Source organism: Radiomyces spectabilis (assembly GCF_025331425.1).
Source record: "Radiomyces spectabilis strain NRRL 2753 chromosome Unknown BYT42scaffold_13, whole genome shotgun sequence".
NCBI classification, from domain to species: Eukaryota; Fungi; Mucoromycota; class Mucoromycetes; order Mucorales; family Radiomycetaceae; genus Radiomyces; species Radiomyces spectabilis.
In genome coordinates, this window is record NW_026251938.1 from 718,817 (window position 1) to 731,766 (window position 12,950).

Consider the following 12,950-nt stretch of genomic DNA (forward strand, 5'->3'; position numbering starts at 1 on the left):
TGTGATACGACTATCCGTTTTTCGACAAGAAAAAATTTACCTGTCCTTTTTCTCTATTATGTCTTTAGCTTTTGGTTTTCTCTCCGGTTTTCTTTTGCCTGGCAAGCCATCCATCCCTCCAAATCTTTCTACTTTGTTCGCGCTCAAATGTGGCCAAACCGGTTTTTGTCGTCAAAGGCATCGTCGGTGGTGTGACTCTCTTTTTCATCGGGAAACGCTGACGCGTCCTCCCCAGGTTCCTCTCATATGTATTGCTGCCCGTGGTATCGCCTTCGATATTTCTTCCCGACCATTTTATTTTGTAGTTGTAGTATGTATTTTGTATTTTAGTGAATAGTCTTCTTGCAGTCTTTTCCTCCTTTTTTTTCCCACAGGGTTTTTAGGGGGTTTTTACAGACGCACCTATTGTATTTACTTTTTTTTTTTATATTTGTATCCTTTCTTTATTTCGGTCGGGAAGCCCTCGGTATCTGCTGCATCAAACATCAAAGGTAAAATATCTCAACGAAATTTGAATCAACCAAAGAGCTTACTAACTCATTTTTTTTAAATACCCAACATTCCCACACATCTTTGTAGATCTATCATAACCTTGGGCGGGACAGAACGGGGGTCAATAAATGCTGCTTTGTTCATTAAAAGTGTTTCATGGTATGCCAGAGTATTGACATTAATATACCAAAGTTCCATCAAGAGTCTCGCCCAGGTTATGCCGTATTGCGTTAGGCTTTTGTCTGACGAATGTCGCTCAATGTAAGAGTGCGGCATCCAGTAGCAGGTGGCATCCATTGCACAGCGGGTGTACGGCTTGTTAATAAAGACGAATACTGTGGCCTGACAATTGCATCCACTAGTTGGTCAATCAATCTTCTTTACATTTTCTAGAAGGAACCGCCTCGCAGATGATAACGTCTGTGATGGTAAAAAGATTTTAAAGTCCAACTGCTTGTTGGTTGCGTGGTGGGGATGACCTGAAGGCAGTGTACACTGTCCACAAGGGCAAGATTCAATTTTAACTAAATGTAGACATAACGTTGAATAATTGATTTGTCAAAAACTGTGCTATCAGAATTATCATATAATGAGACGGATCAACAATCCAACTCGTCAAGCAGAGCACTAGCACCGTGAAAAAAGTCACTCTGGGTTATCCTCCAGATGACGTGCCTACTTGCAAGGCAATTCAACTTTATGTTCATCATTTCAACCCTTTCTCACTGTTTGACGGCAGGATGGTCCGATTTATTCTTCCGGGCATGAGGTGTTTTGTTCACAAAAAACGTGATGATTATACACAAGGGTCCTCCATCATCCGACGTCCTCATATGCAAATGGTGCTGCACAGACAGAGATTTTTCTTTTCCCATCATCATATCATCATTACATAAACTGATTTATATGGCTCGTAATTTTGACGTACGAATAAATTACTTTGTAGCGGTCTGTTTTGCAACTCATCAAAAAAGAAGACGCCAGAACTTGGGCCAACTCCCTTGCAGGAGGCGGATATTTTAAAGTTATCTGCCGCTGCATTGGGATGTTCTCCGGATGACAATGAAAGGCAGAGGTGTTGTCCTAAAAAGACCTTTCATGCGACTGTTCTTGACAACTAAAGTGGGAATAGTGCACAATAGTATTTGGCGCAAATAAGGTGAACCTTGTGTCGGTTGACCTTATTGGCTAGCCTTGTTTTAGATCATGTGGTTCGCTCAAGGTGACTTTTCTTTTTATCCAAGTGATACTCTGGGAAACTTTAAACAATAGCAATATCAATAGAACAATATCATGCCATCATTTCACTGAATGCAAACGTCTTCTTATGCCTATTGACATGACAGAAAAAGCCTCTCTCAAGTCTCTCTCTCTCATTCGCATTCTTACCAAGCACTGGGAAACGGGAAAGCAGAAATATTGCGCAATACAGTATCCGACAAAAAGGGGAAAAAAGATTTTAATATGATAATGATATGATAGCTTGCATTACTGTATTGATGCATCTTGAGAATTCAGCACTGATTCGATTTCTTGGGTTGCTTAGTAAACTGAAGCAGACAATGATTACATAGGATTATACCGTGCGTTGGATTTTTTTAATCTCGTACAATATGATCATTGTCAGGTTAAGGCTTTTTTTTTCTGGTCTATCGAAGAAAAATTATGAGAATCAATCCAAGTGCAAGAGTAAGATGAAACGTTGGCCTTTCTTTTTTTTTAGAGCTTTAAAATGTATGTACACTATCTAAATCACTGTCTGAATGGATGGATGAATTATATACGGTGGAATGCAACATGCCGCTGTCTTCGAGAAAGGAAAACAAGGAGCTATTTAACGAGCTAAACGATGAACAGGAAGGTGAAGGCGAAGGTAAGGAGGAGTTGGATGAGAATTTTTTTACGGGAAATCCAGAGTTTCGTCGTGGATACGAGAGTTCATATAATTGCAGACCTTCGGTGGTGAAGGGTCGTTGAGCTAACATACGATACGAGTACGATACATACGACTTTTTCGAAGCTTCATTGTCTTGGCAAATCGTAGAGCAAAATATCATATTCTAAGAGAGAGATCGGGAAAAAAGAAAAAGAAAAGGGGGCTTGGTTATCAAAGGGTTGAACAGCAGAATCACCGCATCCGACCCACAATTTTTTTCTTACGTCTTCCGGTAAATGCTTTTCACAATACAGACAGATATTAAGATCCATAGAAATAAACCAGGAAGAGTGAGAAAACAACACTAATCGAGAGGATGTTCAAAAAAGAAAAGAAAGCAAGGAAATCAAAAAGCAACCTGTGAAGGAAACAGAAGAAAAGGAAGGAAGAAAAAATAAAAAAGAAAAGGGAATATTAAGTCTTTGAACAAGATGTTTCTTGTGCGTATAACGGAATCCAGTGATCATCGTGACCTCTGCATCCAAAGTCACACCAAGGTTTGAGCAGTTGGGGGGCACCACTAAAATGAAAAACTGATCATGTAAAAGAAAAAAAAAACAATACGAAACGCAGCGAATCTTTTTTTTTCATATACAATAATACAACACAATATAGTGCACTTCCTTGCCCAACCAAGCTTTGGATTTGTTGAGGGAGTCTGTGGATTCGTTTTACTTATTAGCTGTATGCAATGGCCACAGACATCACGGTTCAAATTGAAACCACACACAAAAAAAAAAGTTCCTGAAATTGTAGGCTGTTGTTTCTTTTTAAGAAAAAAGAGATCAGACCACGTGAAGTGTTTTAGTGATACAATCTATGCTTTACGATATGGTATGTGATTTTTTATTTTATTTTTTTCTCTGTTTCCGTCCTTGCGCTCGGTGTTATTCGGTGTGTGTGTGTGTGTATGTGTGTGGTGGTGTGTTGGTGGATGATTTTAATGAAGAAGACCATAAATAAACATGGCCGAAGTGAAGCATGCAACAGCAAAGGCGATGCCCAGCGGACCAAATGAATTTTGAAGACGTCGAGAACCATTGTAGAAACAGGTTGGACAATAATCAGCTAAAAAAGAAGGTTTGAGCGATGGCGTGATACTCATCTAACCATATAAAACCCCTTCACCTCCCCCAACATACTAAACGATCACTTACAGTCTGTCATGGGTTTATAGCTTTCGGGTTGGTAGAAAGCAATGGTCAGGCCTTTGTAGGGTTGCAACCATCCAGGTTCGGCCGCCGCGGTAGGACCTCGTTGATCGTACAACTGAATCTGATACATACCGTTGATCAACGGCGAAGCCGAAGGTACATCCTTGATATGCCACACGGCACTGGTGGCCATGCCATCTGTTGTCACGACGGTGTAAGTGACCTTTTGTGGTCCCACCGCTGCCAAGGTGATATTGATGGGACGAACCAAAAGATTGGTATAAGACCAGACAAACGTGACATTTTCTTTAGGATCAATGCGGAATAAAGGCGACATGGATTTACCACCGGTAGGCGTCAAAAAGGTGGCCGCACCAGGATAGACGGTATTTCCAAAACTGGCCGAGGTCGGCAACCCGGCAACTGGATTGCCACTTGCTGATTGATTCGACGATTGACTGGCTCCTGTATTCACAGCGGACCCACTACCTTGCGGTGGTTGTCCATTACCTTGAGGTTGTCCAGTCGCCGGAGGCTGGCCGCTTGCCGAAGACTGACCACTCGCTGGCGGTTGTCCATTCGCAGGAGGTTGTCCGTTGGCGGGAGGTTGTCCACTGGCGGCAGGTTGACTTGATCCTTGGTTCGAAGGTTGTGGTTGTTGCTGAGGGGGAGCGGAACTCGGTGTCGGTTGTTGACCTGAAGGCGCAGGATCGGGATTTTGCGGTGGAGCTAAATCGAGTTACAAAATGGAAGAGCAGATTAGAAAGGATCATTCTTTCCCAAAAGACAAATTACTGGCAGGCGGTGTGGGTGATTTGTTACCTTGAGGCACTGGAGTGGTTGAATGGCAGTCATGGAAGTGAATAACTGGGATTCTCGGTGTATCATCTCGGATAAAAACACGACTTACCTCGTTTCACCAGGACGGGATCGCTCGAGACGATGGTCCACAGCGATATGAAGACGAGAATCAACAACACTGGTATGCGAAGCATGGGTTACAGAGTGGATGGGGTATGTTGGGAAAGTGAGAACAACCACAAAACTGGGCAATAATTTTTTTTTTTTCAAAAAGGTTAAAAATAATTCGGTGTTTCGAAAAACGGATCGCTTCGTTCTTTTTATTGTCATGCTTTTTTTTAAGCTCATCCACTTTCTCTTTTTTAGCTTATCCGTGCACTTTTTTTCTGACTTGTTCGCCTTCTTCCGAATAAACTCATTTTATAAGATATGAAGTGTATACCTTTTTTCACAGCAACAGGCAGCCTTGACTTTCAAAAATTATCATCATTTTTTTGATTATACCAGAATCGAGTCACATGGAAACTGTATATTGACCTATTTTTAGGTTCACCGTCGCCAGATTTGGACATCCCTTTTCATTCCTTCCAAGTTTCTCCAAAAAAAAAAAGAGACAAGCCACTCATGGCCACCAACGCTGAACGTAATTGCAAAAACCTCTTCATTGTCATCCTCGCATTATGCATTGGCTTTAATAACAAGATGATGTAGCTCCACTCAAGGAATATCTGTCGTTTGCTATTGCGCTGGCCAGTGAAGCCGGGGCCATGATTCAACGCGCTTTAGAGACCAGAATGGCTGGCTCGAGCACGACGTTTGAAGTCAAATACGATAATCCCACTGACCTGGTTACTGAAACCGATCAAGCTGTAGAACAGTTTATAAAAGCAAAGCTTCAGCATACCTATCCAGACCACAAGTAAGTTTCCCGTTGCGGGGTTATGTATGCTTATCACTGAACGGTGGGCGGTGGACCAGATTTATTGGAGAAGAAACCATGGCAGCGGGGGCCGAAACGGAGTTCACCGACGCTCCGACATGGATTGTCGACCCCATTGGTAGGGCACCTTACTTTCTCCTTGCCTTTTGGGCCTCTTCTTTTTTTCTCTTTCTCGTCTTGACGATTCTGTTGTTTTAAATGGTTCCTGATATATAATGGTAATGATTAGTGAGAGTGTTCTAATCTTGAGATTATAACTATGATAGATGGCACAACAAATTTCATCCATGGATACCCCTTTGTGGCAGTTTCCATTGGTTTGACCATTGGCAAGGAACCGGTGCTTGGGGTGGTGTTTAACCCGCTTTTGAATGAAATGTATTCTGCCGCCAAAGGTCACGGTGCCTTTTTGAATCAGACAGTACCATTGCCTTTATGCAATCGGTCATCCCCTTTGCGTGATTTATCCGACTGCTTGGTGGCGACCGAAGCTGGCTCGGACCGATCTCCGGCCGTGTTGGATAAAAAGATTGAAGCTATTCACACCATTCTGAAAAAGACGGGAGCTCAAGCTCACAGTGTGCGTGCTACGGGTTCAGCCGCTTTGAACATGTGTTCCGTCGCCAAAGGCATCGTCGACGTTTACTGGGAAGTCGGATGCTGGGAATGGGACGTCACTGCGGCAATTGTCATCCTTAACGAAGCAGGCGGCGTCGTGGTCACGGGAGGCTCGGAACGCGATGAAAACCCGGTCAACATCTTTAGTCGAAAATACCTCGCCATTCGTCCTGCGGCTGATCGTGCCAGTCAGTTACGGATAGCCCATCAAATGTGGGACATTATTCCAGCCATCGATGCTCCTCGAAAACGAGTCCCTGGTGGATTCGAGCCCTGAAACATACATCTTCCCATCCCTCTCGCAATTTTTGAGGCAAATAAACATGGGTCAAAAAAAAGGACATATCACAGTATTGATTGTTGTGAATACCAAGATAAATATAATCACAATGAAAGGAATAAGGGCCATGTATACATTACGATGCGTGATTTATGGCACAACAATGAATACTTTTCAAGCAATGTTATGCAGTAGGTTAGTTGACAATTCAGGCAGTAAAAGGCTTATTATAATTGAACAAGTTTTCTCAATTACAGCATCCATATGTTTTAGATTTTATAGCAACGGTACGGAATTATAAATGAAGAGATAGGGACAATGGATAGAGGGGAAGGGCTTCATGTCACACACGAAATTACGTCTTCATGGAGGGGATCCATGACGGAGTTTAAATCCAACCGTTCGTTACACGACATGTGGAGGTCACGTGAACGGTGAAATGAGACAAGACACGCGCGCTCCCAGTCGCTTGAAAATTTCTAGGCGAGGACTTTTTTTTTTTTTTTTTTTTTTCTTTTAGCTTATCATTTTATTTGATATTTTTCGCTTATCGCAGAAAAAGGAAGAAAGAATCGTTAAAAAAGATGTCAAACATTGTACCGTCGTCGCTTCGTGTGGTTGATTTACGTGCGGAACTGTCGAAACGTCAGTTACCTACCAAAGGCAAAAAGGACGAACTGATTGCTCGCTTAGAGGAAGCACTTCAGCAGGAGCAATCGGAGCAAGAGCAACAGAAGGACGCGACAGAGGAATCGGATCCTTCCGCTGCTACAGAGCAAACCCAAGTGACGAAAACTGAAAAGACAGATCAAGTGCCTGCAGCTACTGCATCGTCGCAGGCTCAGCAAGTTGATGCTGCCAGTGATGCTTCTGTCAATGAATCAGAGAAACCAGAGCCTGTGCCTGCCGAGCCTACTGACGCTGTCCCTGCAAAGACTCTCAACGAACCTACCGTTTCCGAGCCTGTGCAACTCATGTCCGAAGCACCCCCTACGCCTTCAACCACCAACGACACCATAAAGCCGGCGGACGATGACCAAGCGGCGGCCCCAGTGATTAGCGAGATTGAAACCACCATGCTGAAACACGGTACTTCCGCCAAACCTAGCAGTGAGACAGACGAAGTCACTACAGCTCCAGTTTCCAACCCTCACACGCCGAACAACAAACCAACAGCAAACAAAGAACCCGCCGCTGCTTCACTAACAAAGGAGGACACGTCGATCAAACAAATGGATGTGGATCCTGACCGTGGTATCAAACGAAAGAGGGCATCAGAGCAGGAACCACCAAAGGGTAACACCTTTTTTTTTTATTTGACCCAATATTTAGTCGGACAATGTGATTGATAGCCTTTTTTTTTTGTTTTACTAGATGATCAGACACAAGATAAACGGACAAAGGGAGATGACAAGGCGAATGAAAAGGAGGTATCAACAAAGGACCAGGCGCCATCCACCGCCAGCAAAGCCACTTTGGATAAACCAACCGTTACGACCGACGCTGGAGCCAAAAAAGAAACAGACGAGACGGTCAGCGGTTCGGCTATTTACATCAAAGGCTTTGTTCGGCCATTGATTATCCGACATGTGCAAGAATTGATCAACAAGTATGGTACGGTCAAACGATTTTGGATGGATGCCATCAAAACGCATTGCTATGTTATTGTAAGTATTCGCTGGCGACATGTGGAGAAAAAAAGGGACCCAATTGTCTGACATGAAAGTAACCTTTTTGCTGCAGTATGAGACGGATGCCCAAGCCAAGGCCGCTTATCACAATATCCATGGCATTGTGTTCCCTCCTGAGACAGGTCGCCAGGTGACGGTGGGTGGTTTAACCCCTGAGCAAGCTGAAATGCTCATTGAGCAAGAGCAGGCGGCGGCCGAGAAGCGAGTGCGTTTGGATTGGGAAGCGTTGATTGCTAACAAGGACAAAGGATCTATAACACCTACAGAAGCTAGCAGTCCTTCCGCTCGACGATCGAGAATCATGGGTTTTGAACAAATTACAAAGCAGTTGCAAAAAGGTATAAACCGTCCTTCAATAATGAATGGATGCATACGAACCCGAGACACTAATATATTGACGTTGCATTGTTTTTTATAGCTGCTAATATGTCGGGATCGCATCAACAAGGTGCACTGGTGTCTGAAGATGCTTCTCCATCGACAGAAATGCAAATGCAACTACCGCCTACCATGGCTCCTGTCGAAATCGAAGCAGACATGTCACCCGCATTGTCTTTGGATCAACTCTTCCGTAAAACGACCGCTGTTCCACCCCTCTACTATATGCCCGTCGATGATGCCACCGCCAAAGAAAGATTAGCCGCTCTGAGAGAACAAAGAGCTGCACGATAAATAGGTAACAAAGAAAACCAAAAAAAAGAGGGAACAGCGAAAATGAAAGAAAAAATCAAAAAAAAGCATAGCCAGACGAAGGAGCAAATGGTCACCATTTTGTTTCTCATGCACTTCGAATTCCCGCCTTTATTCTTCAACTTATGGCAGCCACTTTTTGTTTTGTTTTTTTCCTCTTTTTGATCAATATTTCTCCACGCCATCAGTTTCCTGTAATCCTTTCCACACTCTATTTTGTTTTTCCAGTAAAATCATGTCCATCAAATGCAAGCAAAAACACTGTTATTGAGTATGTGTAATCAAATTACAGCGTGTCACCATCGGGGACTTGTCTGTTGCCCCTTGATCTTGCGAGAGGCTAATGGGTTTGGACGTTCCTATTTATTATTGTCGCTATTTCAGTCAACTTTATGCATTATTATGCACGCAAATGCTTTTTTTTATCAGTGCTCTGCTTTTTATCTGCATCTCTAGTATTCGCTTTTAATCGCACGTTGGAAGTAAAAAACCAGATAGAGAGGCAATGGCGGGGCATTTAGATTTTCCATGGTGCCTGGTGTTTGTTTCAGCTTTCTCTTGATTGAACCAACGACTGGACGAGGAAATTGAAGTTGGCAGTCACGCTCAGGCTTCGGAGGGCACCCTTGTTTGCCACCCCGACAATATTTTTTTTTTTTGACAAGTGGAGTGGGTTCCGGATTTTGTTGTTGCTTCCCTTTTCCCGCCATGTCTTTTGTGCGTTCTTTGCTGGGGGCGCTACCTGCTAGGGTAGGCGCTGCCCGCACTATGGTGACGGCTGTGACCCCGCAGTCGACCTATTCCCTGTTCCCTATTGCCCTGGGCCGCCGTTTCCAAAGCACCGCCTCCGTCGCCGATGCCGAGAATGCCGATCCCAAGGATGTTGTAAGGATCTAATCTTCAAACCCCTCTCCCAACTTAGATGTGAGGCACCATGGAAAAACAGCATCACTGACTTTTTGTGTTTTATTGTCTTTTTTAAAAAAGGAACGTCTTCGTCATCTTCGCAATATCGGTATTTCCGCTCACATTGATTCCGGTAAAACGACTTGTACCGAACGTATTCTGTTCTACACTGGTCGTATCAAGGAAATTCATGATGTCCGTGGTCGCGATGGTGTGGGTGCCAAGATGGATTCCATGGATTTAGAAAGAGAAAAGGGTATCACCATTCAGTCTGCGGCTACCTATGCCAGCTGGGGTGATCACAACATTAACATTATTGATACTCCTGGTACGGATCGGGCTATACCTCTCTTGATATACTATTGTGATTCGGGTTTTTACTAATCAGGGATTGTTTTTCGATGATGAACAGGTCACGTTGATTTTACTATTGAAGTCGAGCGCGCTCTTCGTGTGCTGGATGGTGCTGTTATGATTCTTTGCTCGGTGTCGGGTGTGCAATCCCAGACAATTACGGTGGATCGTCAGATGCGTCGTTACAATGTACCTCGTATTTCGTTCATCAACAAGATGGATCGTCCCGGTGCTAACCCTTTCCGAATTATCGAACAAATGAGACAAAAATTGAAACTGACCGCAGCCGCTGTGCAAATTCCTATCGGTGCCGAGGATGAATTCCGTGGTGTCGTGGATCTTGTCACCATGAAAGCCTTGTACAATGTAGGCGAGCATGGGTATGTACCTTTTTTTTTTTGGATAACGAGGACGAATGCTAAATGAAATGTGGAAATACCTTTTGCAGTGAAAAGATTTCTGAAGAGGAAATTCCCGCGGAATTAATGGAATTAGCCAATGAGAAACGTCATGAACTGATTGAACAACTGGCCAACGTCGATGATGAAATTGCCGACATCTACTTGATGGAAGAGACCCCCACTGTGGAACAATTTGTCAATGCTATTCGTCGTGCTACGGTTGATTTGAAATTCACCCCTGTCTTGATGGGTTCAGCTTTCAAAAACACGGCCGTTCAGCCTTTGCTGAATGCCATTGTGAGCTATTTGCCCGATCCTACCCAGGTCAAGAACACCGCTTTGGATATCACTCAGGATGAAAAGCCCGTGGATTTGATTCCTTTCTCCGGCAATCCTTTTGTTGGTCTTGCTTTCAAGTTGGAAGAAGGCCGTTACGGTCAGTTGACTTATATGAGAATTTACCAAGGTTCCTTGAAGAAGGGTTCATTCATCACCAATGTCAAGACCGGTAAAAAGATCAAGGTGCCTCGCTTGGTTCGTATGCATGCCGCCGATATGGAAGACGTCGATGAACTTGGTGCCGGTGAAATCGGAGCCATCTTTGGTGTCGACTGCGCCAGCGGTGATACCTTCACCGATGGTTCCGTTCAATACTCCATGTCGTCCATGTTTGTTCCTGAACCTGTTATTTCCTTGTCGTTGCAACCCAAGGGTAAGGAGAACCACAACTTTTCCAAGGCCTTGAATCGCTTCCAAAAGGAAGATCCCACCTTCCGTGTGCATGTGGACAATGAAAGCAAGGAAACCATCATCTCGGGTATGGGTGAATTGCATTTGCAGATCTATGTGGAACGTATGAAGCGTGAATACAATGTGGAGTGTGTGACGGGCAAACCTCAAGTGGCTTTCCGTGAAACGATTACTCAACCTGGCAAGTTCAACTACACACACAAGAAGCAATCGGGTGGTGCTGGTCAATTCGCTCGTGTGATGGGCTTCTTGGAACCGATGGAGAAGGACGAAGAAACTGGTACCGATATTGGTTTCGAATCGCGTGTGGTCGGTGGCAATATTCCTACCAACTACATTCCCGCTTGTGAAAAGGGCTTTGGCGACGCCTTGGAAAAGGGACCTTTGATTGGTCATCCCGTCAACGGTATCCGTATGGTCCTTGAAGATGGTGCCGCTCACGCCGTCGATTCCAGTGAATTGGCTTTCCGTATTGCTACCCGTGCCGCTTTCAACGAAGCGTTTGCCAAGGCCAAGCCTACTATTTTGGAACCCATCATGAATGTCTCCATCACGGCACCTACGGAATTCCAAGGTGCAGTGATTGGTGGATTGAACAAGCGCAAGGGTACGGTTGTCGATACCGATGTTCAAGAAGATTACTTTAACGTGACGGCCGATGTTCCATTGAACGACATGTTTGGCTATTCCACGGAACTGCGATCCGCCACTCAAGGCAAGGGTGAATTCTCCATGGAATACAAGGAACATCAACCCGTTCAAACCCACGTCCAGGAACAGCTTATCCAAGAATACAAGAAGAAGGAAGCCGCCCGCAACAAATAAGCTCTTCCCTCCTGTATCGTTCTTTCCTCACTTTCCCATTCTTTTTTTTCTTCCTTTTTTAGCCAATAGAATGTACAGATCATCCTAATATACAACATGTTTGCAAAATAATGGTATCGGGTGGTAGTAGGCTGTGACCTAGCTCTGATGAGTGCAACTACACAATTAGACCATCCAACAGTAGAGCTTCACCGGATTATTGGGGACGGCTGGCCCTGGTCTTTTACTAGTCTACCTTTATATACTATTCTCACTATCGCTGTAAAATACGGCATCATCTTTTTTTTTTTTTTTCATGTCCAGGGCATCGGTGCCAGTTTATTGTCGTAAGCTTCTCCACAGTAAGCTGATATAAGGCGCTACCATAGTGATGTTTAAATGATCCACTGATTCCGCGGCCAAGTCTATCGCCTATGTGGCACGGGCCGATTGGGGTCACTTGACTTGTTTCTCCTTTGATGCGATAGTGCAATATTTCAGTATGGTCTTCTTGACATCTGGATGGGAAAAGTCTCCCAAGCGGAAAAAAAAATCGTTGCACAAGTGTGACCCACAAGTCAATATATTGTCTCTCACGGAAAGGATCCACACGAGACAATAAGAGTAAACAATGCTGCAAACGTGGGAACCTGTGCAATGACGGAGCCGCCACCTAAAGCCGAAATTTAGAGCAAGCGATTGTGAGTTGAATATAAGCAACACAGGTAAAGAGGAGGTTCACATCTAGTGGCGATCAAAAAGGGATGCTTGACAATGACACCTGGTGATAGTATACGAGGCAGGGCAAGGGTGATCAGCACGGCTATGCAGATGAGACACGGTGCTTATGCAGGATAGTTTGGGTGGTACGAATGTTCGATGAACGGTCTGACATTTCATGCATTCACCGTGCTTTTGTTGTTGTTTCAACGTCTTGACGTATTAAAAAAGAGATCCACTGTTGAAGTGGTCAAGCCGAACCTTCCCGTGGCATCCCTCTCCACTCCCACAGCTTGTTATTCATTTTGGATCGTGACAATGATCCATCTATTTTCTTCCCCAAAGATATATTCCATCGATGTGCGTCATAGTTGCCGGGGAAGAAATGCAAGTACTTTGGGATGATCATTGAA

At 44.2% G+C, this 12,950-nt stretch overlaps 4 protein-coding genes across 4 annotated transcripts; 2 read left to right on the forward strand and 2 right to left on the reverse strand.

The window, feature by feature from the left end:
* Positions 1-2,078: 2,078 nt before the first annotated feature.
* BYT42DRAFT_584638 (uncharacterized protein) lies at positions 2,079-3,122 on the reverse strand. The gene is made up of 2 exons (XM_051569897.1): positions 2,653-3,122; positions 2,079-2,552 (listed from the first exon to the last, which is right to left on the reverse strand). The coding sequence occupies exons 1-2, from the start codon at positions 2,698-2,700 to the stop codon at positions 2,220-2,222; spliced, it is 381 nt and encodes a 126-aa protein (XP_051419728.1). The 5' UTR covers positions 2,701-3,122; the 3' UTR covers positions 2,079-2,219.
* Positions 3,123-3,368: 246 nt separating this feature from the next.
* Positions 3,369-4,054, reverse strand: BYT42DRAFT_503174 (uncharacterized protein; the record flags this gene model as incomplete). Its single annotated transcript, XM_051564883.1, has 2 exons — positions 3,369-3,496; positions 3,586-4,054. Coding segments are annotated over 2 exons (597 nt in total), but the record flags the coding sequence as incomplete, so codon positions are not given.
* Positions 4,055-5,099: 1,045 nt separating this feature from the next.
* Positions 5,100-8,584, forward strand: BYT42DRAFT_502963 (uncharacterized protein; the record flags this gene model as incomplete). The annotated part of the gene is made up of 7 exons (XM_051564866.1): positions 5,100-5,260; positions 5,362-5,441; positions 5,590-6,201; positions 6,792-7,517; positions 7,731-7,888; positions 7,965-8,250; positions 8,379-8,584. Coding segments are annotated over 7 exons (2,229 nt in total), but the record flags the coding sequence as incomplete, so codon positions are not given.
* A 689-nt stretch (positions 8,585-9,273) lies between these two features.
* BYT42DRAFT_648160 (translation elongation factor G) lies at positions 9,274-12,036 on the forward strand. The gene is made up of 4 exons (XM_051572730.1): positions 9,274-9,487; positions 9,590-9,836; positions 9,921-10,242; positions 10,311-12,036. The coding sequence occupies exons 1-4, from the start codon at positions 9,311-9,313 to the stop codon at positions 11,836-11,838; spliced, it is 2,274 nt and encodes a 757-aa protein (XP_051419731.1). The 5' UTR covers positions 9,274-9,310; the 3' UTR covers positions 11,839-12,036.
* The last annotated feature ends 914 nt before the right edge of the window (positions 12,037-12,950 follow it).

What these genes read in the sequence shown, in the direction of transcription:
- BYT42DRAFT_648160 (XM_051572730.1), top strand. Translation starts at nt 9,311, where the DNA reads ATGTCTTTTGTGCGTTCTTTGCTGGGGGCGCTACCTGCTAGGGTAGGC. An exon ending in ATGCCGATCCCAAGGATGTT is followed by an intron (nt 9,488 to 9,589) that starts GTAAGGATCTAA and finishes TTTTTAAAAAAG; the next exon opens with GAACGTCTTCGTCATCTTCG. An exon ending in TAACATTATTGATACTCCTG is followed by an intron (nt 9,837 to 9,920) that starts GTACGGATCGGG and finishes GATGATGAACAG; the next exon opens with GTCACGTTGATTTTACTATT.
- BYT42DRAFT_584638 (XM_051569897.1), bottom strand. Translation starts at nt 2,700, where the DNA reads ATGGATCTTAATATCTGTCTGTATTGTGAAAAGCATTTACCGGAAGAC. An exon ending in AAAAGCATTTACCGGAAGAC is followed by an intron (nt 2,553 to 2,652) that starts GTAAGAAAAAAA and finishes TCTCTCTCTTAG; the next exon opens with AATATGATATTTTGCTCTAC.